At 55.9% G+C, this 20,613-nt stretch overlaps 2 protein-coding genes across 4 annotated transcripts in view; one reads left to right on the forward strand and one right to left on the reverse strand.

Moving 5' to 3' along the window:
- WASF2 (WASP family member 2) overlaps window positions 1-4,529 on the forward strand; it is a 74,011-nt gene extending 69,482 nt beyond the window's left edge. For all 3 annotated transcript variants that reach the window (XM_032390334.1, XM_032390353.1, XM_032390345.1), the window contains exons 8-9: window positions 182-699; window positions 1,819-4,529. In XM_032390334.1, coding sequence (XP_032246225.1) covers window positions 182-699; window positions 1,819-1,976 — 676 coding nt within the window. In that variant the 3' untranslated portion in view covers window positions 1,977-4,529. The remainder of the gene's footprint in view (window positions 1-181; window positions 700-1,818) is intronic.
- An 8,721-nt stretch (window positions 4,530-13,250) lies between these two features.
- Window positions 13,251-16,430, reverse strand: GPR3 (G protein-coupled receptor 3). The gene is made up of 2 exons (XM_032417778.1): window positions 16,327-16,430; window positions 13,251-15,251 (listed from the first exon to the last, which is right to left on the reverse strand). Exon 2 carries the CDS (start codon window positions 15,244-15,246, stop codon window positions 14,254-14,256), a length of 993 nt encoding a protein of 330 aa, XP_032273669.1. The 5' UTR covers window positions 15,247-15,251; window positions 16,327-16,430; the 3' UTR covers window positions 13,251-14,253.
- Window positions 16,431-20,613: the final 4,183 nt, after the last annotated feature.

The raw sequence follows: 20,613 nt of genomic DNA on the forward strand, positions 1-20,613 counted from the left end.
GCATTATGAGGCTGCCCATTGTATTGTTGGTCTGTTCTGACCATTCTCAGGTTTTTTCTGTTTGAGCTAAAATGAAATGATAGTAGTCAACCAAAATGAACCTAAGCTCGTAGATAAGGTTTATTAGAGGTGTACGTTTGCATGCGGAGCGTGATGGTGGGTCTCTTCTTTGTCCTTTTAGCTGCCCAGCAGACAGCAACCAAAGAGGGCCTGGCTTAGCCGGACCCAAAAGATCCAGCGTGGTCAGCCCAAGCCATCCACCACCAGCTCCTCCTCTGGGCTCTCCACCAGGCTCCAAACCCGGGTTTGCCCCACCACCTGCCCCTCCGCCTCCGCCTCCAATGATGGGCGTTCCACCCCCCCCACCGCCTGGAGGATTTGGGTCTCCAGGGACCCCACCACCACCTTCACCCCCATCTTTCCCACCTCACCCCGATTTTGCTGCCCCTCCGCCTCCTCCCCCACCACCCGCAGCTGACTACCCAACTCTGCCACCACCTCCCTTGTCCCAACCAGGAGGAGGCGGTGCACCTCCCCCTCCCCCTCCTCCCCCTCCTCCGGGGCCCCCTCCTCTCCCTTTCAGTGGTACAGAAAGCCCATCTGTCGCACCACCACCACTTTCTGATGCCACCAAGCCTAAGTCCTCCTTGCCTCCTGTGAGCGATGCCCGCAGCGACTTACTTTCAGCCATACGTCAAGGTAATTCCCAGTGCTGGGTCCTGGACCATGAGGCCTTGTCTTTCTGCAGCCGGATGACTGGTTGGAGGGTGGGCTAGGGGTTCTGTGCCCTTCCTAGGGGATAGCTTTCATTGGGTGGGGAGAGATTGGGTGGGACCTCAGGCCTCAGATCAGCCTGAAGAAAGGCTTCACTCTAAAAATATGGAGTGGTAGATTTCTTTCCACCTTAGTTTAAAGTAAAGGATTCTTGGGGCCTTGGATGGCTGTCAGAAGAGCAGGCGACTCTTGATCTTGGGGTTGTGAGTTCGAGCCCCACCTTGGGTGTGGAGATTACTTTAAATAAGTAAGTAAAGTAAAGTAAGGGATTCTTAACTTGGGTCTTTGAACTCCTTGACAAGAAATGTTTTGCCTGTGTTTGCATTCATTTTGTGCCCCAGAGAAAACCAAGCATCACTACCCTAGAAGGTACTTCTCTGGCCACACTCAGTCATGTCCTGTCCTCTACTTTTGTGCCTTTCATATCCTTCCTCCCTTTTCTCTTTCCCCTTTCTCATCCCATCCTCCCCTTTTTCTCCTATTCCCCTTCCCTCCCTTCTTTCCCACCTTCCTGCCCTCCCTCATCACCTCACCCTTGTGGAACATTTATTCTCTTTTCTGTCAGAGGTCAGGTCTGGTCCCAGTGGGTTAGAGTGGTTTCTTCTGTTTGTGAGCCTTCTGGAACTAAAGGATTGTCTGGGGGAGATGAGTTGGGGCAGCTGAGCTCAGCGATAATCAATGAACTGGGCAGACTGAGTGCCCAGTGGGTACGATTCGGTGACCCCTCCCCACCTAGAGCCTCAGTGAGAAGTACCATCCTCACCAGCCTGATATGTGGAAAAGGAAAGAATGACAGGCTTCCTTTCCAACACGCCTACAGCACCGGGGCCAGAATTGGATAAAGCCTCATCCTTCCTTCTTTTCTTGCTTCCCCCTTTCCCTCTTTGCTTTCTCAGAGGATCCTTCTTCCCCCCACCGCCTTTCCCTGACTCCGTCCACCCCTGGCCACTCCCCCTTCCTCGGTCCTGTGTGGATCCTGAGACCTTTTGAGATTGACTCGCCTTCTAAACCCTTCTCTCTCTCTCTCTCTCTCTCTTATATCAGGTTTTCAGCTGCGCAGGGTTGAGGAGCAGCAGGAACAAGAGAAGCGTGATGTTGTGGGCAACGACGTAGCCACCATCTTGTCCCGTCGGATTGCCGTGGAGTATAGCGACTCGGAGGATGATTCCTCTGAGTTTGATGAGGACGACTGGTCGGATTAACTCTTTTCTGCCTGCTGCCCACCTCCTTTTTCTTCCCTCCTGCTGCCTTCTTTGATGCATATCCGAACAGTCTAATGGGGGAAAAGGGAGGAAAAAAGAATTTCAAGGGGCCAAAGTCTTCCCTGAAGCAACCAAAGATATATCCAAGTGCTTCCTCTAAATCAACATATATTTTCCCATCTCCCCATGGACAGGCCCCATGGGCTCCTGAGATTCAGTAGCTGAGATGTTCCCTCTTCCCTTCAAGTGACTGTTGCATATTGAAGAGAAGGAAAAACTCCCAAGCAGATCCCTTTGATTAGGTTTAGATTGGAGTTGGTACCTTCCCCTGGGAGCCATCTTCAACTGTGGTCTCCTTCCAAAATCCTTACCCTTCAAATAATGCCAGCCATCTTCTGGTCCTAAAGCCTGCAGGGGCACGGCCAGCCCCTTTCCCATGCACTGAGAGGGCTGAGCAGGCCACATGCCCTAGCAGCCAGACTGCCACACTTTTCTGCCCTGGTCAGCAGGGGGAGCTTCCTTTTGCTAAGCCATCTCTATGTCTGGATGCCCTTTATTCTAGGAGCCATCAGGCCCTAAAGAGTGTCTCCCCCTCTGCCCAGAAATGGTGCCTTTCTGAAGGCTGAAGTTGTTGCCTCCTTCCCAGTCTCCCTCTCTAGGTGTTCAAGTGTCCTTTAAATGCCCCTCCCTCACTACCAGGTGCTCTAGGCACCACAGCCCAATTCAGACCTCTAATAGCCATGACCAAACTAGCCCTGACACGCAGGGATCTGGACCTCTGCCGACTGTCAGCAGCCAAGCTTAGAGACTTGGAACTGCAGAACTGGAAGAATGGTGGAACTCCTTGGATCTTATGCTCCTAATGATGCTGAAATCTAGAAATGGGAAATGACTTGCTCCGGGTCACACATTGGATGGTGACAACTCTAGAGCCCAGAATTCCTGATTCCAAGTCACCTCTGCCTTCTGGGACCAAATAGTGGGCACTTGCTGGAGACGAGGCAGAACAGTCTTGGCTCTGTGCTGCTCCAGACCTCACCATAGGTGGGAGTCCCAGTAGGAGGGCTCAGAGCCAGTGCCAGGCCTGTCTGTGCTGCTCAGACCCTTATAGCCTGTCTTACAATTCTCTGCTCCCCCTTTACTGTCACCACTGAACCACATGGCCTTGGGAGCTGCCCTCCTGGGGGACCAGAGGTAGTGAGAGAAGGAAGGGGGTACGCAGCTTTGACAGGTGCTGTTTTCAATTCCTCTGCAACTCGTCCCCCTTTTATTTCCCCAATTTAAGCATAGATTCTGCCAACTGTAGAAACTTCAGTCCCTCAGGCTGGTGGCTGCCTCAGGTAGCTGCCTAGGGGGGCCTGGCAGCCGTGAGGAGGGCTGAAAGGCAGAGGGGCTCTGGGTCTTGTTTCCAGCTCCTTCCTCACTGTGTGCAGTGATGTTCCCTCCCTCACTCCCCCTGTTCCCAGAGCTAATACACAGGTGCTATTATTCAGAAAAAAACTGGTCAGCTTTGGCCAACAGTGAGGTTTCTTCTCTTCTGCCCTAACTATTGTGTAGCCTCTTATGCTGAAACCGGCTTCTCCTGGCTTCTCCAGCTTTCAGAGCCCTGAAACAAAGAGAAACAGGATCTGTCTCTACCCAGCACAGCAAATGGTTGTAGTAATTGCCAAAGCCCTCATAAACCCCTCCGGCTTGAGGAGAGTGTGTAATCATGGGTACTACCGCTGTGCCCTGGCTGGATGCTCCCCCTCTGCCTTCTTTCCTTGAACTCTGGCGTGGGGACTGAGCCTCTAGGGGCCAGCATGCCCTCCTGCTGGGGCCGCTGCAGAATTTCCCTCCTCCCCCTCCCCAGTCAGGTGTCTGTGGCACAGGGCTGGCACCATGCTCCAGTGCTGAGCATACCAAGCGGTGTGTGCCCCCACCTTGCTTCCCGCCTTGCACTTTGGAAGCTGAAGGTGCTTTCCTTAGAACCCTAAAATGGCTGTTGAAGGTGTCCCTGGCTGCAGCCCAGCAGTGGCTGGAGAGGCAGGTGGAGGGCAGTGGTTCTCCCAAATAGAAGTCCTGGGGCCTGGCCAGGCCAGGGTTTGGGCCTAATGGTTTTGACTAAATTACCCCCATCCCCCTCCTTTCCGGAAAAGGGGGAGCGAGCACCACTTGCTATCATTCTGCTCTGACCTTGAAGGGGGCGGTGTTGGCCTGGCTTCTGGAATGGACACAGTCCGCCCTGGAAAGGGCTGGGGGCAGAAGGGGGGGGGGCACTGCCTGCGGAAGGTAGGATTAGATCATTAGCTCAGTGACCTCCTAGGGTTTCGATGTGCTGTGTTCTCATCCTACAGCTGGTTCGGTAATGATCTGCAAGTCCCGGAGAGCAACAGCACCGCTCTGCCTGGCGCCCTCATTAAAATCCATGCAGCCAAGCTCTGCGCTTTGTAGCAGCCGGCCTTGCGAAGCCGAGGAGAAACCTCCTCGGCTCGGGGGGGCTGGGGACCCAGTCAGCCCAGAGGCCCTCTGGGCTCTATTTATGCGTATGCGCACCAAAAACAAAAACAAAAACAAAAAACCCACATAAAACAACAACAACAAAAAACCCCACTTCTTTAAACCCAGAGCCCTTTAAGATGATAAAGGACCCTTTGCAGGTAATTGTGTGTCTTTGGAATCCTGTAATTGTAGAATGCAAAGTTTAATGATTTAAACTGGGCCGAGGTTGGTGAGAGTGTGGGACAGTGGCTCATAAGGACTCTTAAGCGCTGAAGCCAAGGAGCCACCTCCCTTCCCTAGTCTGCCCAGCCCAGGGGACCTGCCCCCATTCCTGTGGCCCAGGGACCCAGCTTCCAGTCGGCATGTCAGAAGTGACTTGCGGCTTCACCCTGCTTGTGAGGACTACATTCCAAAGGAGCAGCCGCAGGGGGGACGCAGGCTCTGCCATCCCTTGGAGTCAGAGCAGCTGGCCCAAGCTCCAGCTCGCCTCCAGCGGAAGCTCAAGCGCCCTCAGAAACGACCCTGGCCAATGTCACCGCAGAGCCGAGGTGGTGTTGTCAGGGCTAATGTGAAATCTCTTCCCGTGGCGCCGGTCCTCCGGCTCTGCAGCGCCAGCTTGGACAGATTGAGGTCTCTGTGGCTTTGGTGACCCTGCTTAAGCATTCCCACCGTGTCCCAGCTTTGCTCTCGCCTGCCTCCCTCCGCAGCCCCCCTCACCTGACCTCGGGGCCTGGGGAGGGGGCCAGCGCCCCAGGGCGAGGGGCTTTTGCTCAGGAGAGATGTCAGGCCTCCTGGGGGCATCAGGCTTTGAGCTCTGCTGGGGTCCAGCAGACCTGGGACCAGGTGTCACTAGGAGATATGCCTCATTCTGTGCCTCAGTGAGGGCTAGGGAACAATTCTGTTATTGTATTAACTTGACTGAGTTAACTCACTTGAGAAACTAACCAATTTTTACTTTCTGTCTAGAATGATGTACATGTAGGAGAGTCAGCTGTAATGCTCCCAAAGTGCCTTGTTTTCTCTGATATAAATATATTTATAAGGACCTATTCCAGTGGATTCTTGGGTGTGTTTGCCACATCAATTTTAGGGAGTGGGCATCTATGTAGTAGGGATACAGTCTGGAAGTGGGTCCTTCTCCCCTGAGGGTGGGAAAGGAGATTCCGTTAGAGATCTGGGAGGGTGGGGTTAAACCAAACCCCTGAGGTGACCCCTTCCTCTTCGCCCTGCTCCTCTTAGGCCCTTAGGAGGACGTCCAGTTTTTTAAAGCCCTGTGGCTCCAAGCCTGGTCTCCTTTGTTTCCCTGCCAGGCTCATGTGTGGACCACGTCAGCACCCCATGACCTGAGGATTCCATGTAACGATTTTATATTATACATGCAAATATGTAAATGCCAACATTTTAAATAATTTGATAAATCTTTGTAGCTACTCAGCCACCTCTGGTGTGTGTGTGTGTGTGTGTGTGTGCGCGTGTGCGCGCGCGCACGCAACAAAGTGGAAGGGGACAACATCGATAGCCGCAGGTGGCGGCCTGAGCTCTGGAGGGAGGGCTGGCGTGGGCAGGCTCGAGGAGCAGGAGGCCTCGGGGTCTGGATGGTGCATCCTGCGTGGGAGGTGGAGGTGAAGGCCGGAAACCACTTTGGTTTAGGAGGAGACCCAAGTTGGGGGACTTAGAAGCCCAGGTCCCCAGGCCCTCCATCAGGCGGAAGAGCAGCACTGGCAGAATGCTGATGTTGCCTCCCAACATCTGGCTGGCATCTTGTCTGCCTCTCAGACCCAAGCAACTTACCTTAAATAGAATGATTTTCAGTGGAATCGGATAAAAAGTTCAGGCTGCTGTACACCCCCTCTCCTGCCTGGGAAGGCGAAGGGGCTGGGTTTCTATTCTGACCCAAAAAAATGACCTACCCAGGAAGCAACGGTTGTTCCGAGCACAGCTGCTGCGGGTGACTGTCCCTGGGGGTAATTTATGGGCAGACACCCAGTTCCAGTTCCGGGCCCAGCGGACGCAGTGGGGTGGCCCCGGGAGAGGGGCGGGGAGCAAGGTTGGTGACTCCGCTGGTCACGCCTGCTGTTCGGGGAGAGAGAGGCACCCACTGGCGTCCCAGGAGAGGGGGCAGAAGTTTTGAATTGTCAGCAACTGCTGCGCCAGGCGCGCTGAGCTCATCGCTGGAGGTGGGGGTGCAGGGGAGGGGGCGCGGGAGCCGGCTCGCCCCGCCGGAGCCCCTCGCTCCACCCTCCGGCTCAGGCCTGTGTTTAGTCAGCACTTGGCTTCCCGAGGCCGGTGACTGACAGGCAGCCAGACGCCCGCCCTGGGAGAAGACAAAATGGTGGTGTCGGGAGCCGCCCTTGCTGGGGAAGTGGAGGGGAGGAATGTGGTTCTGGGAAGCAGGCGGCCGCGGCTTAAATTCCGGCTCCTCCGCTTGGGAGCTGTGACCCCGCGCTGCACCTCTCAGGGCTAATCCTGAGAAGAATGAGCATGTGCTGAGTGCCTGCTACCTGCCCAGGACTGCACGCGCTCCATTTCGGCCCTAGGAGGGAAGGGTGTCATTGTGCACGTGAGAAAAACAAGTTCGGAGGTTGGGTCGCCGCAGACCGTGCAGCTGGCCGGGAGCAGAGCCACACCTCAGACCCCGGTCTCCCTCAAGCCCGAGATCGTGCTGTCCGCCATGCAGCCTCAACGGCTTTCGGGTTCTCTCCGGTCCGGAACCACGGGGTTCGGTGTCCGAGGGGGCGCGTTACGCTTTCCCGTCCTGCTCTACCCCACCCTCTGGCGCCCACTTTCACGGGGCACCGTTATTCGTGCTCCCGCTTTGAAATCAAGCGGGCCGGCCTGAGGGCCCGACTGTCCTGGACCCTGAAGTTGGAAGGACCTCGCACCCTGAGCTGCCTGGGAACAAAGTGGGCTTCCCACGTGCGGGCTGGGGCTTCCCCCAGACACACGGTGCTCAGGGCACGGCGCGCACGTTCAGCCACAAAGACCCGGAGACACACACAAGGCGACACCTAACACGTGAGCGGGCACACACGGGATCCCGGGCCCAGGGACACGTGCACACTCCGTACACGGAGCCCTGCCCTTGTGCAAACAAGGACACAGACCGGCACACAGTTACAGGAACACATCATCGCAGGCGAGCCTCACTCGGTCCTCGCCGGCCCCCCGCCTTCGCGCTGCCGCCGCCAGCTCCTCACTGCCCCCTCCTGGCCGCCCAGGGACCAGGGCAACCTGGCACCGTTTCCTGTGAGTTCGCCTCTGGGGTGGTTGTCCGCTAGCTCCCTTCGTAGCGAGGCTGGGAGCAGTTTCAGGTGCTCCTCATAGTCCCTCTGCCCCAGGAGATGAGGGTGTCTAGAGGGAGGTCTGAAGCTGGAGGACAAAAAAAAAAGGAAAAAAAAAGGCTCTCACACCCAAAGGAACCTCTGGCGGTAGAATCCTCAGCACAGTGGTGGCGGGAGGCCTGCATAGCTCCGCTCCCCCTCAGCAGGCAGCCACCCCGCCTTTACCTCGGCAACTGTGCACGCACCTGCTCCCACTGTATACGTATTTAAAGAGAAGCCGACTTCCGGGCCAAGAGGTCAGAGGTCAGGTCTTCCAGCTCCCACGTTGCTGCTCCCTCTCTGGGCTTCAGCTTCCTCACCTATTCAATGAAGAGTTAAGTTGACCATGATGTACGTGACCCCTCCACCCTGGAGTCGCACCGTCTTGGGAAATAACACCTCTCCCAAACGTAATGTGCCTGAGTAAAGCACATCCATAAACACGACCCCATGCATGCTTCAGGCCAGTGCTGGGAGGATTACCAACCAAAGCTTTTTAGTGCTGTTTTACAGCTGAGGAAATGAGGCACAGAGAGGCACAGCAACTTACGCAAAGTCACACAGCAAGTTGGCAGCAGGGATGGACTTAGAAATCCTCTTCTTGTGGGCCCCAAGCTGCCTACAAGAGAGTAGAACTCTCCCTGTGGGCTCAGGCCCAGAGCCAAGGAGACAGGAACAACAGAGACTAAAGCCAGAAGCTCCGCCCCTCCTTTTTTTTTTTTTAAAGGTTTTTGTTTTGTTTAGTAATCTCTATACCCAACATGGGGCTTGAACTCACAACCCCGAGATCAAGAGTCTCATGCTCCACTGACTGAGCCAGCCAGACGCCCCAGAAGCTCTGCCCCTCTGTCTGGAGCCCTGAAGGCTGAGGGGAACCCAGCGGAGGTCCCAGGAGGCTGGGAAACGGCCACTTGCACCCTGGTGGGTTCCACCACTCCCCACCCTGACCAGCAGCCTGCGCACACCTTGCGCTTCCTCTGCAGAACCGGAGGCGGGCTAAGGAGGGTTCTCCCTGCTCGGTGGCCACCCGTAGCTTGTTCATCAAGTTACCACACACGTGAGTGGCGTGTGCATGTGTGCCTGGACTCCACGGGTGCGCACTCACATGTAGATGCATGTTCATATATGCCTACAAGTACACTGAGGCACATATTCAGAGGTCTGGGTAACACGTAAGTGTGCGTGCTTGCAAGCCTGTATGCCTATGACTGCATTCGTGTGTTCAGACGAGGTGTGTTTGGATGTACGCGTATAAGTGGTTCCTGTGTATCTAGCGGGTAAAATATGTACATGTCAGATGTACATGTACTGGGTTTGTTCACGGATGTACTTGGGTACGTGCAGATGTTCACATGCATTTGTGTAAAAAAGTGGAGTGAATCATGTCCATGCACATGACTGGTGAGTGTGTGTAAGTGTGTGTGCAGGGAAGGCTTCACGTGACTGTGTACACACGAATCATAGGGGTGCCCTCAGCAGAGACTGTGATGTCAGTGTTCCCCTAAGCCCTGGCATCGGGCCTGCACTGCTGGCTCCAGCCAGGCACGGGGCTTACAGCACCCCCACCCCACCCCCGCACTCTATTCCCCAGACCCATCCTGCTTGGCCAATTTGCAGCCTCTCGCTCCCAGCTCCCGAGAAGGCCTGCAGCAAAGTCAAGGGGCTGGTGGCCAATTAGCGAGGGGGTTAATCAGGGATCTGGGGACCCCTGGGGGTCGGGAAACTGAAGGCAGGCGCTGAGGTTGGCAGGAGCACTTGCTGCCTGTCATGGGGGTGGGGGAGGGGAGAGACAGGAGGGGAGGCTGAGCCAGCCTGGTGGCTGGAAACCGAGGGTCTGCCTGTGAATTCCTGACTGCTGAGCACTGATAGCAGCGGGGAGCCTGCGTGACTGTGCGTGCAAAGGGGCATATATACATGCATTCCTGTCCTTGAACGTGGTCCTATATGCAAAGGTGTGTACCTGACCGGGTAGCCTCTGTACATACGTGTGCGGTTTTGTGTCTGTATACATGTGGGTGTGCGATGGTGTGCAAATGGGTCTGGGTATGCAAGCCTGTCTGGACCCATGTGAACACACGTATACAAGGGTAAGTCTGTGTGTGCATACTCGTGTGTGCAAGCGTGTGTACACACACTGATGAATGTGCTTCTGCGTGCAAACGTGCACATGAAGTTGACGTGGTCTGTTAACAAGTGTGCGATGATATCTGTGTGTGTACCAGTGTGCAGATACACCCGGGTCTGGATGTATGTGCTTGTGTGTGTGTTCTCTGAACGGCCTGCGTGTGCCCATGTGTGTGTACCCATAGGTCCACACGCATACAGGTCTCAGCGTGTCAGGAGCTGGGGAATGTGGGGCTGGCGGGCTCCGGGCTCCAGGAGAGAATCTGACAGACGACCAGACTTGCCGCAGCCCCCAGCCCCGGGAGCCTGTTTTCCAGCCTGCGGAAGCTGTGAGCCCGTGAACTCATCTTATATTAATAGCTGCTGTCTCCTCACTTATTGCAGGGAGAGGCGGTCATGGCCCCAGCGGGGGCTCAGCACTTGGGGCTCCTCCCCTCCCCCACACAGGACCTGGGAAGAAGGGAAAGAAAGATGGGCCCTAGAGCCTACCCAGGCAGGAAGGCAGGGCTCTGGGCCCCTGCCCTTGCCTCCCCCGAGCCACTGCCCAGCTCACCTCCCAAGCCTCTGTAGCTGGTGGGATCAGGTGTGGGGTTGGAAAAGTGTCAGGGGCTTGGACACCCCCCACCCCAAAATACACACACACACACACACACACACACGCACCAGGCATGCAGTGCTGAGTAGCTCCGGGCTGAGTACCAGATGAATCTGAGGCGGAAAGAGACATAGAGGTCTTCAGTTTGAGAGGGCAGGCATGTTCCTTCTCTCGGGGACCCTCAGTTGGAGGGGGACACACAGCCTTGCCTTCAGGGGCCCCTAAGGGCAAGACTTCTCTATAATATTTACTCGAGAAGTAGAGCAAGCTGTGTTGTATGAACCACATCTTCATGGCCATGGGAAGACTTAGCCAGGGAGGCTTCCTGGAGGAAGCACAGGGTAGGGGTGCAGGGAGGACCTGAGCTGTATCTACAGAATCCCTGGAGGAAGGAGAAGCCAGCCAACCCCACCACACACATAGGCTTCAACCTGAGGAACAGATTGAGATCTCCCTCAGGTTGGGCCCAGGACCTAAGGCAGAGAGACCCTAGATGCGGGCTCCCAGAAACGCCTCAGATCCACCATACTACCACACCCAGGCAAAAAGAGGAGGGCCCGCAGCATGGAGGCCTACCACAGGCCCTCCCAGACAAAAAGCATTAGGCTCTGCTGAGCTCTGGAGCCGGAAGCTGGGATGGGGAGGCCAAGGGCCAAGCCTGCCCAGAATAGTATGGGCACCTGGACCCTCTCCTTCTGGTTCCCCCTAGTGCTCCTTGGGAACATGGGTGAGGCAGCAAGGAGGCCCTTCTTCACACCGCCCCTCCCAGAGATCTGTGGGTAGCTTGGAGACCCCCAACTTCTCCCTAGCCTGGGAACAGGGCTCCCTGCCCGGGGTTTCCTTGCTTGCTGTTTCTGAGTTGCTCTTGAAACTCACTCCCTTACCCAGGATAGAAACAGATTTGGAGTCAAATGGATCTGAATTCAAATCCCAGTTCAGCCCTTTACTATGTGACTCTAGGCATATCAGTTGTCACCTTCAGTAAGGCCTTTCTTGGGAGCCCTCATTTAAGGCTTACATGTACTCCCTGTGCCCCTTCCCTACTTTATTTCTCTCCCAGGACTCTGAACTCTCTGACATTGCCAAATCTTAAACTTGTCTCTTTATTACTGTCTCCCCTATGAAATTTACGTCCACAAGGATGGCAGTGAATGAATGAGGGCCTCTCAGAGCCTCAACTTCCTCCTCTGTAAGATGGGGAGAACAATAATACCACCCAAAGGGCCATGGTGATGTGTGAAATATTTGGGCCAAAGCTTGGCATGGGGGAGGTGCTTGCTGAGTGGGTGTCTTTTTCCAGGGACCTTCCAGGAAGGCGGGGAAAGAAGGCCCCACCTGACCTGGTGGGCCACACCCTGCTTTGTATTTGGACTGGAGCTGTGTGTAGCTCAGCCCAGGTCTGCCTTCCACCGGCTCTGACCCAGCCGCGGTTGGCAGCTCCACTTCCCCTTGGAGTCCTGTGGCCAGTGTTGCGGAGGAGCCTTGAACACTAGGTGAAAGAGCTCTAGCCAGGGAAATGGAGAAAGACCGGAGTCCTAGCCTGGCACAGCTGTGTGGGCTTGAGCAAGTGACTGTTCTTCTTCAGGCCTCAGTCTCCCTGTCTGTACAATGGAAGGGTATTCTAAGGGTCCCATCTCCAGGCTTTGCCTTCCTGGGAGGCTTGGGAGGCTGGGAGGCTTTGCTAGTCAAGAAACGGCTTCCTCTTTAGCCACACTTCCAAACCTGCTCCTGCCCTTGCCTGGTAAACATACTCCTTCTGGTTCCAGAACACCCACACTCAGGGACCTGCACGCTTACATCCTCAGATGCACACACTTACCATCACTCACCTTTGGATAGAAAAGAAGCTCTTCCAGCTTCAGAATGACGATACTCCATCCAACCTGCTCCCAAATGTGGCCTCTGGCTCTGAGAATGAACCCCAACACAAATCAGGGACCAGAATGTCCTAAGCCCCAGACTTGGGAAGGAAGGAGAGGAGAGGCCATTGGCTAATAGAGCACAGGTTGTGGAAATGGATGTTCCCTTGGGCCAGTCACTAACCCTCCCTCGGCCTCAGTTTTCCCAGCTATAAAATGGAGAAGGTACTATCTGTGCCATGGGATGCTCACGCAGCCTAAACGAGGTCACGCATGCAGCCCCCCGACGTAGCGTCTGTGGCACACAGCAAACACCCACAGTTAGAAGGGGCTGTTATTAAGGAAGTGGAAATGCTTCGAGCATATACTTCATGCCAAAGCTCCAGACAAAAGCGCACGTGGACATTCTCAACCTGAGAAGGGTCTAGCACCCTGATTTCTGTCCTCAGGATAAGGTGGGGTCCTTGGGACGCCTGGGTGGCTCAGTCAGTTAAGAGTCTGCCTTCAGCTCGGGTCATGATCCCAGGGTCCTGGGATCGAGTCCCACATCAGGGCCCATTGCTCAGCGGGGAGCCTGCTTCTCCCTCTGCCTCCCGCTCACCCTGGTTGTGCTCTCTCTCTCTCCCTCTCTGACAAGTAAATAAATAAAATCTTAAAAAAAAAAGTTGGGGTCCTTGCCTGGAAGTGCCCGGGTCTGAGCAGAGGGGCCCATTAGATTGGCCTGCCAGCCACACCCCACCCTGGGTCTCTAGCTTTCCCAGATCCCTCAACAGGCTCCCAGGCCTGACCTAATTCCCTCCCATTCCAGGCTCCCCCCACATCAGGCCCCCTCCACCCCCTCCACACATTGAGACAGAAACATACTTATCACAAAATCGTTTTTTTTTATTGAGCGATGGGGTCAGGGATCGGAATAGGGACGCACTGGAGGCCATACCCCGGTTGGCAGAGGGGTCAGGTGTTGGCTCACACCCTGCTTCCTCTAGGGCACCGCAGGGTGGGGCCTGGCCCCCAGGTCCTGGCTGTGGCGCTGGATGCCAGGCTGGAGTGGAGTTGGGGTGGAGCAGCGTCTGGTCCCGGCTGCCTGGCCGGGCTGCAGTTTCCCCCAAACGGCCACCAGAGGGCAGCCGGCCCCCAGCGCAGAGGAATTCTCGGTTGCTCAGGTGATGGCTTCTTAAAAAAATAAAAAACCAGAGGCTGGTGTGTTCTCCCAGCAAACCCGAGAGGGGCGAGCCCGGGGAGAAGGCTCTGGTTTCTATGATCTCTTCGATAAAAAATAAGCAAAAATAATAACAAAATACGTGGTTTCTCTTTCTCCCTTTCCCCCCTCTAAGAACTGAGGTCAGCAATGGGGGTGTGGGGACTGGGGGTACCCTGGTATGGCCTGGATTTCAAGGTGTGAGTCTCTTCCCCTTACCTCCCATAAATAAATAAGTAAATAAATAAATTATAAATAGATACTCTTTTTCTATGTGCACATATATATAGATACATTTTTCTTTCTTTCTCCTATCTAGGCAACTGAGTGACTAATCTCTCTGACTCTTTAGCTCAGAAACCCAAAAGTACAGTGACATGATTAAGGTCGAGGGGGAGGGGGAGATTAGGGACTTGGAATGGCACTGTAAATCACCCAGCAGCATTCTGGAACTCCAAGCCAGCTGGGCTGTGGGACATTTCTGAGTGGAACCTCAGCCACCTGAACATTCTAGAACCATGGAGCCAGCTGGGCCCTGTAGGGATCTGGACAGAATCCTGTGAAATATCCAATGTCCTAGAACTCCAGAACCAGCTGGGTCTTGGGGGGTGTGGAGCTGGGGGGGTTGGGACAAAGCCCTGGAGGACCTAACATTCTGGAATTCTGTAGTGATCAGGGCTGAAGGGTCACCAGCGTATGACTAGACATCACTGGGGGAACGGGACCGGAAGGGGATCTTGGAAGAGGAGCAACAACAGCAAATGGCCCACAGCACCTTCTGCACGTCCTGGTTGCGGAAGGCGTAGATGATGGGGTTGATCATGGAGTTATAGGTCGCAGGGAGCAGGGTGAGATAGGTGTAGAGGGGTGGGGAGTGGGCATCCCCCAGCAGGCAGTAGACAGTGAAGGGCAGCCAACAGGCGGCAAAGGCGCCAAGCACCACGGCCAGTGTGGCAATGCCCTTTCGGGTGGCCACGTAGTGGGAGGCGGGCAGCAGATGCCGCTGGAGGGCAATCTGCTGGGCATGGCGGCAGACGATGCGGCAGATCTGGGCATAGAGCTGCAACATGACGCCAAACACCATGAAGAAGGCAATGGCCAGGACCACCAGATGGTTCTTGGAGAGTGGATATACCACGCCGCATGTGGCCCGGGCATCCAGGCAGTTCCAGGCCAGCACAGGCAGCAGCCCCAGGCCCAGTGCGCCGCCCCACACTAGGGCCAGCATCACATAGGTCCGAGTCACCGTTGTCTCTGAATAGTAGGTGAGGGCGTTGTACAGAGACAGGTAACGATCGACGGTGATGGCCAGTAGGCCGCCCACACTGGCAGTAAAGGCCGTGGCCAGCACGCCAACCAGCACCAGGCTCATCTCCGCCGAGCCGATGCAGAACACAGCAGCAAAGTGCAGGACCAGGCCCAGGCCTGCCAGCAGGTCGGCCACAGCCAGGCTGCCCACCAGCAGGAACATGGGGGCACGGAAGGTGGGAGTGCCCACGATGATGGCCACCACCAGCGCGTTCTCACAGCTCACCAGAGTGCCTGAGATGCACAGCACCACATCCCAGGCCCTGGGTGAGGGCAGTGGTGCGGCTGGGCCTGTAGGCCCTTCTGCTGAGCCCGCGCCGCTCACATTCACGTTGCCTGAGCCAGCGGAGAGCCAAGCCAGGGGGCTGCCTGCACCCCACATCATGGTACCTGTAGGAGAAAAGCCCTGTGAGAAGTTGGCAGGGCTGGGTGCTGGGTGAAGGGGTCTGGATGGGAGGAGGTGCCCCTCAGGATACATTCTGAGTGTCTCCTCCTGATACCTGGCTGGGTCCCAGTGCCTTGTCCCCCAATCATGCCCCAAGGGCTCCTTCCAGGATACCTTTGTCTCACCCTGCCCCCCACACCCCCACACCAGCAGGGGCCTATTTTCCTATAGCTGTCCTGGGTCTCTCCACTCTCCCTTCCAACTCTCTGGGTCCCGCAGGGCTCTTTTTCCCACGTGTGTGACCTGCGAAGAACCAGATGAAGGACTACCATAAGTGGATGGGGGGCCCCTAGGATCCATGAGAAGCCGGGTAGGCCCAGGACTGGGGAAGGGAAACACATCTCTAGACTGAGGGTAGCTCTGCTCCCTCCCCATCAGGGAAGATGACGCTCAGTTTCAGAGGCTTGCCAGACCCCTCACGATTCTCCGTATTGCCAGCCTGAGGCTCCGCCCCCAGAGAATGCGCGTGAAGCTCCCGCCAGCCCCCACCCTGCACTCCCAGGGTAACACCACCTAGGAACTCTGCCCCACCCCAGCACACACGGGCCCAGACTTCTGTCCTCGCCAGACCCCTCTTTCGGCCTGAACCTCTGGGTCTTTGGAACAGACACCCTCTGCTGGAGGCCTGGATCTCTGAGTCCGACCCCTCCTTCTGCTTGGACACCTGGATCTTGGGCCTGACTCCGCATCCTGCCCGTACGTCTGGATCCCTAAGTCAGCCACCTCCTCCTGCTCGGACACCTGGGTCCCTGCCTCAGATGACTCCTGCCAGCCCAATCTCAGAGGACCAATCTCAGAGGGCCTTGGGCCTTGGAGGAGAGAGCACCCCACGCGGGGTCACCCAGCTGACGGCTGTCAGCACCCGGACCCTGGGTCCCCGCCTGCCTACCCAGATTCTGGGTTCCGGGTCTCGACCTCCGACCTCTGCCGGCCGCTGGGAGCCTGTCCGCCGGCCCCGCGCCCCAGCATCCTGCGTGCCCTTCCGGATGCCTGGTGCCTGCGGCGGGGCCCACTACTCACCTCTCGGGACCTGGTGCGGCCGGGCCGCGGGGAGGCTCTGCTCGGGTCCGGGCAGCGCAGGGTTTGCGCGGACCCCGAGAAGCCCCCGCGGCCGCGGGAGCAGCAGCGTGAGTCACCCCGCCCCGCCCCGCCCCCGGCCCCCGGTTCGGTGACGTCAGCGGCCCGGCCGGCCAATGGGTGCGTCGCGCCGGGGCGCAGCGCGCGTCGCGAGGCATAGTAATGAGGCATCGCACCGCCCGCTCCCCCATTCATAAAAAGCGACCGTGGCCGCGGCTCCGCCCCCTCCTCACTCGGCCCGCGCTGTCCTTGACGCGGCGCCCTCTGCGGGCCGGGGTTTCGGGGGGCGCCGGTGGGAGAGCCTTGGAGAAGTCTTAGGGAGGTTTCGGGGAATGTGTAAGGGCAAGCAGAAAGGGGCCCCGGAAAGGCTGTGGGGGTGATGGGACCCTCAGGTGGCAGAGACGGACGGAATTCGGGTGACGGAGACCGAGTGATGAGGCTGAATGGGCGTCCTCGGTGAGGATGACGGGGGCTGCCAAGATGATGGGGCCCGGAGGTGATGGTGACAGCAGCACGAGGGAGCAGGGAAGTGGGTGGCAGTGACAGTATGAGCATGGTGACAGGATCTTGGGGGATGGTGGCCATGGGACGCTGCCATAGAAAGGGAAGCCCCCAGGGCAACTCTAGCAGTGTCAGGGTGACTGTGATGTGATGGGGCTCAGGGATCCCAGGGTGGCAGAGGCGGTGGCAAGGGAAAGGGAAGATGGAGTGTCCAGATGATAGGACTTCAGGTCACAATGACCCTGTCACAAGTGCTGAGGTACTGAGCAGACAAAACAAAGTGAAGAGGGTTGTAAGGTCCTGGCATGAAGATACCCAGGGACTGTGGTGAATGAGCCCCAGGGTGAGAGGGAGAGGGTAGAGGGTCTGGACTGACGGTGACCGGGCAGGTGAGGTGCTGCCAGGGCAGGTCCTCGTGATGCTGGGGCTGGGATAAGGAGCTGGGTGACGTCACTCATGTTAGCCCGATAGCGCCCTCCCAGCACGGGAGGGGTGGGCCTGGCAAGATTTCAAAACCTGAATTATTTATTCAAGGATCTGGAAAGGCAGCAGGGTTGGGGGGGGCACTTCCCCGAAGCAGCAGGAGAGGGGGAGCCGGGAAGAACTTGGAAGCAGAAAACCTGGCAGCGCAGTCCCCAGGGCAGGCCCCTCTCACAACCCCCATCTTAGGCATCCTGGCAGGGTAGGGTATGGAGAAGGAGCTCCATCTTCCCCAGCCCTGCCTGTCCTTTGTCCCAGGGACATACACCACCCCAGCTGACTTTTCCAGGGGTGATAGATATGCCCAGGGGGAGAGGAACTGGCTGCTTCTCCTTCCTCTGTCTCTAGCTTTGATCTTCAATGGAATCATCCAGGCCTGTGGGATGGGGGTGGAGGGCAGGGATCAGGTTAGGGCTTAAGGAAACCAGAGGGGCTCAGATCCCAGGCCCCACTGACTTCTCCCCCCACCATGGCACCCCTGTAGTTCCCTCAGTCAGTGTGGTGCAGCGGGAAGGAGGTGACAGGCCAGCGGCAGGGTGCAAGGGAAGAGGAGAGGCTAGGGACTGGGGAAGATGATGCATTTCAGGTTGGATGTGTGAGTTGAGGGTGGAGGTGGTCAAATCCTAGTTCCTCCATTCCCTCGCTGTGTGACTTTGGGTGAATTTCTTAGGCTCTTTGTGCCTGTTTTCTCATCTGTAGGAGAAGGATAAGGTTCGTATCTACCTCAGGACTGGTGGGAGGGCCTGGCACATTCTCAGCACTGGCTTGCTAGCTACCATTATTATATCCGGCGGGAGGAGGACGCCTGGGAGGCATAGGTGTGCAAGTAGTCATTGAGCTTCTAGGGGTAGAAGATAGCACTCCGGGGAGGGAGCACAGAGAGAGGAGAAAAGCCCCAGGGAAGGCCGCCATTGAGGGCACAGACTGCAGATGAGTGTGTCCTTGGAAAGGGTCCTGGGCTTCCCTCCGCCTAGAACCCCTTCACTTCATTCAGGCCTTTGCCTTCAAGTCACTTCTTTTTTTTTTTTTTTTTTTAAGATTTTATTTATTTATTTGACAGAGCGAGACACAGCGAGAGAGGGAACACAAGCAGGGGGAGTGAGAGAGGAAGAAGCAGGCCTCCCACTGAGCAGGGAGCCCAATGTGGGGCTCGATCCCAGGGCCCTGGGATCATGACCTGAGCCGAAGGCAGACGTTCAATGACTGAGCCACCCAGGCGCCCCTTTCAAGTCACTTCTGAAGCAGGCTTCCCTGACCTCCGTCCTAGATTACCCCCTCCCCTCCATCCCTCTCTCCCCCCTTTCCTTGCTTTATTATTTCTCAGAGCTTAGCATTCCTAAAATTATGTTTATTCATGTATTCTCTTTTTTACTACGTGCCGGCCCCGCCAGAATAGAAGCTCCATGAGGGGAGAGACTGTTCTGTTCTCTCCCCTCATGGAGAGAGAATCTGGGCATCGTCAGTGCACACATTCTTAGCACAGACCCATTTGTTCATTCAGCCAGTATTCACTGACAATTCCCTGGGCTTCTCTACTACTACATACAAGACCTGGCATTGTGGTAGGTGTTCAACAGATACTCGTTGACCGGATGCTTAAAGTAAAAAGCAGCGTCTAGAGAAAGAGGAGAGTAGTGATATGCGCAGTGTGGAGAAGGGTGGGGGCGCCAAAGAGAGAGCATACAGGGGCAGCAACCCCCCAGAACTCAGGTGTCCGCTCTCTTCCCCATCAGAGCTGGGGTCCCAACAACTGCCCCGCAGGTCTCTGGTATGGGTGAAGGTGGCTGGGAGGTTGGCAGGGAAGAGCTGTATGAGAGACTATCTTCTGCTATTCTGAGTGGCAGTAATAGTTCTTTCTTTCTTTCTTTTTACAAATGTTCATAGTTTATTAATCCTCTCATGAAAAGTCTGCACAATCACCATAGATAAAGTGACTGCAGAATCTTTACTCCTTTTGGCCTGCACCAGCCTTGGCCTGTGTGGTGTCCTGACTTTCTTCATTCTGTTCTCATGTCCCACTCGCTGTTTTCTTGAGGTCTTTTTCTTCTCATGCAGACCATGTCTTGCAAGGCCGTCTTTGGGTTCATTTTTCTTTCATAATCCAAGGAATTGTAAATCATGCCCAAGCCAGCTGCCGTGCCACCACCAACATGGGGTTCTGACTCCAGATATAAAGATGACATCTGGTGTGGTCTTGTCCATTTTGGCTAGTTTTCCCCAAAGTTCTGCCTTAGGTACTGTTGCCTTCTCGGGGTGAAGAACATCAGTGACCACGTTTCCACTGAAGTAGTTGGTTGGCTAAAACTTCCTGATCCAGACAGCCACAGTGTCATTCAAGATGGAAGCTGATCAGGAGGCAGCCAGGGAGAAAAAGAGTGCAGTAATATTTCCAGCCATGAGAAACCCCAGACACCCAAGAGACTCAAGTGAAGCTATGGATTTTCCCATGGGCACTCCCTCCATGCTTCAAAACTGCCCTATGCCAATGGGACAATGGAGGCCTTCACTGCTAACTGGGTCTCTCTTCCCCAAAGATCTGCTATCTAGAGAAAGGGCTGTCCCTTCCTCTTCTCTCCTCCTCATGCCCTCTGCCCTACCTCCTTGCTTCCTCCCCACCACTGATACCCTGTCCAGTCCTTTCCACCTACCAGGTGCCAGACCAGATCCCAGGGCTTACAACAACCCCGCATCCCCATTTCATAGGTGAAGCCTAGAGAAGCTGAAAGACTTGCCCCCAATCACACAGTAAATGGCAGAGCTGGGATGTGAAGCTGGTCCACCTGTAACCAAATCCAGTGTACCTTCCATTCTATCCTAAACATCACCATCTCCCCAGAAGGGGCTGCGAGTGAAGTTTGACCAGGGCTGACAATACCTGCAGTTCCCCCACGTGGCCACCAGGTGGCTGTGAGCACGCCATTCCAGGTAAGACTTCTTCCTTTACCATTCTCTCTTCGGTCTGGGGAATCTCACGGGCCTAGGCTCTCATGGAAGATGGGTGTGTGTCTGAGGCACAGATAATACCCACACAGGCCCCCTGTCCAAGCTCCAAGAATCTGGGCATCGTCAGTGCACACATTCTTAGCACAGACCCATTTGTTCATTCAGCCAGTATTCACTGACAATTCCCTGGGCTTTGAGTGGGTGCTATGGACAGAGAGATGATCTGGCCACATCCCTGCATTTTCTTTTCTTTCTTTTTTTCTTTTTTAATTCTTTATTTTTTTAAAGTAAACTCCATGCCACACA

Source organism: Phoca vitulina, unplaced genomic scaffold (assembly GCF_004348235.1).
Source record: "Phoca vitulina isolate PV1807 unplaced genomic scaffold, GSC_HSeal_1.0 scaffold2, whole genome shotgun sequence".
NCBI classification, from domain to species: domain Eukaryota; kingdom Metazoa; phylum Chordata; class Mammalia; order Carnivora; family Phocidae; genus Phoca; species Phoca vitulina.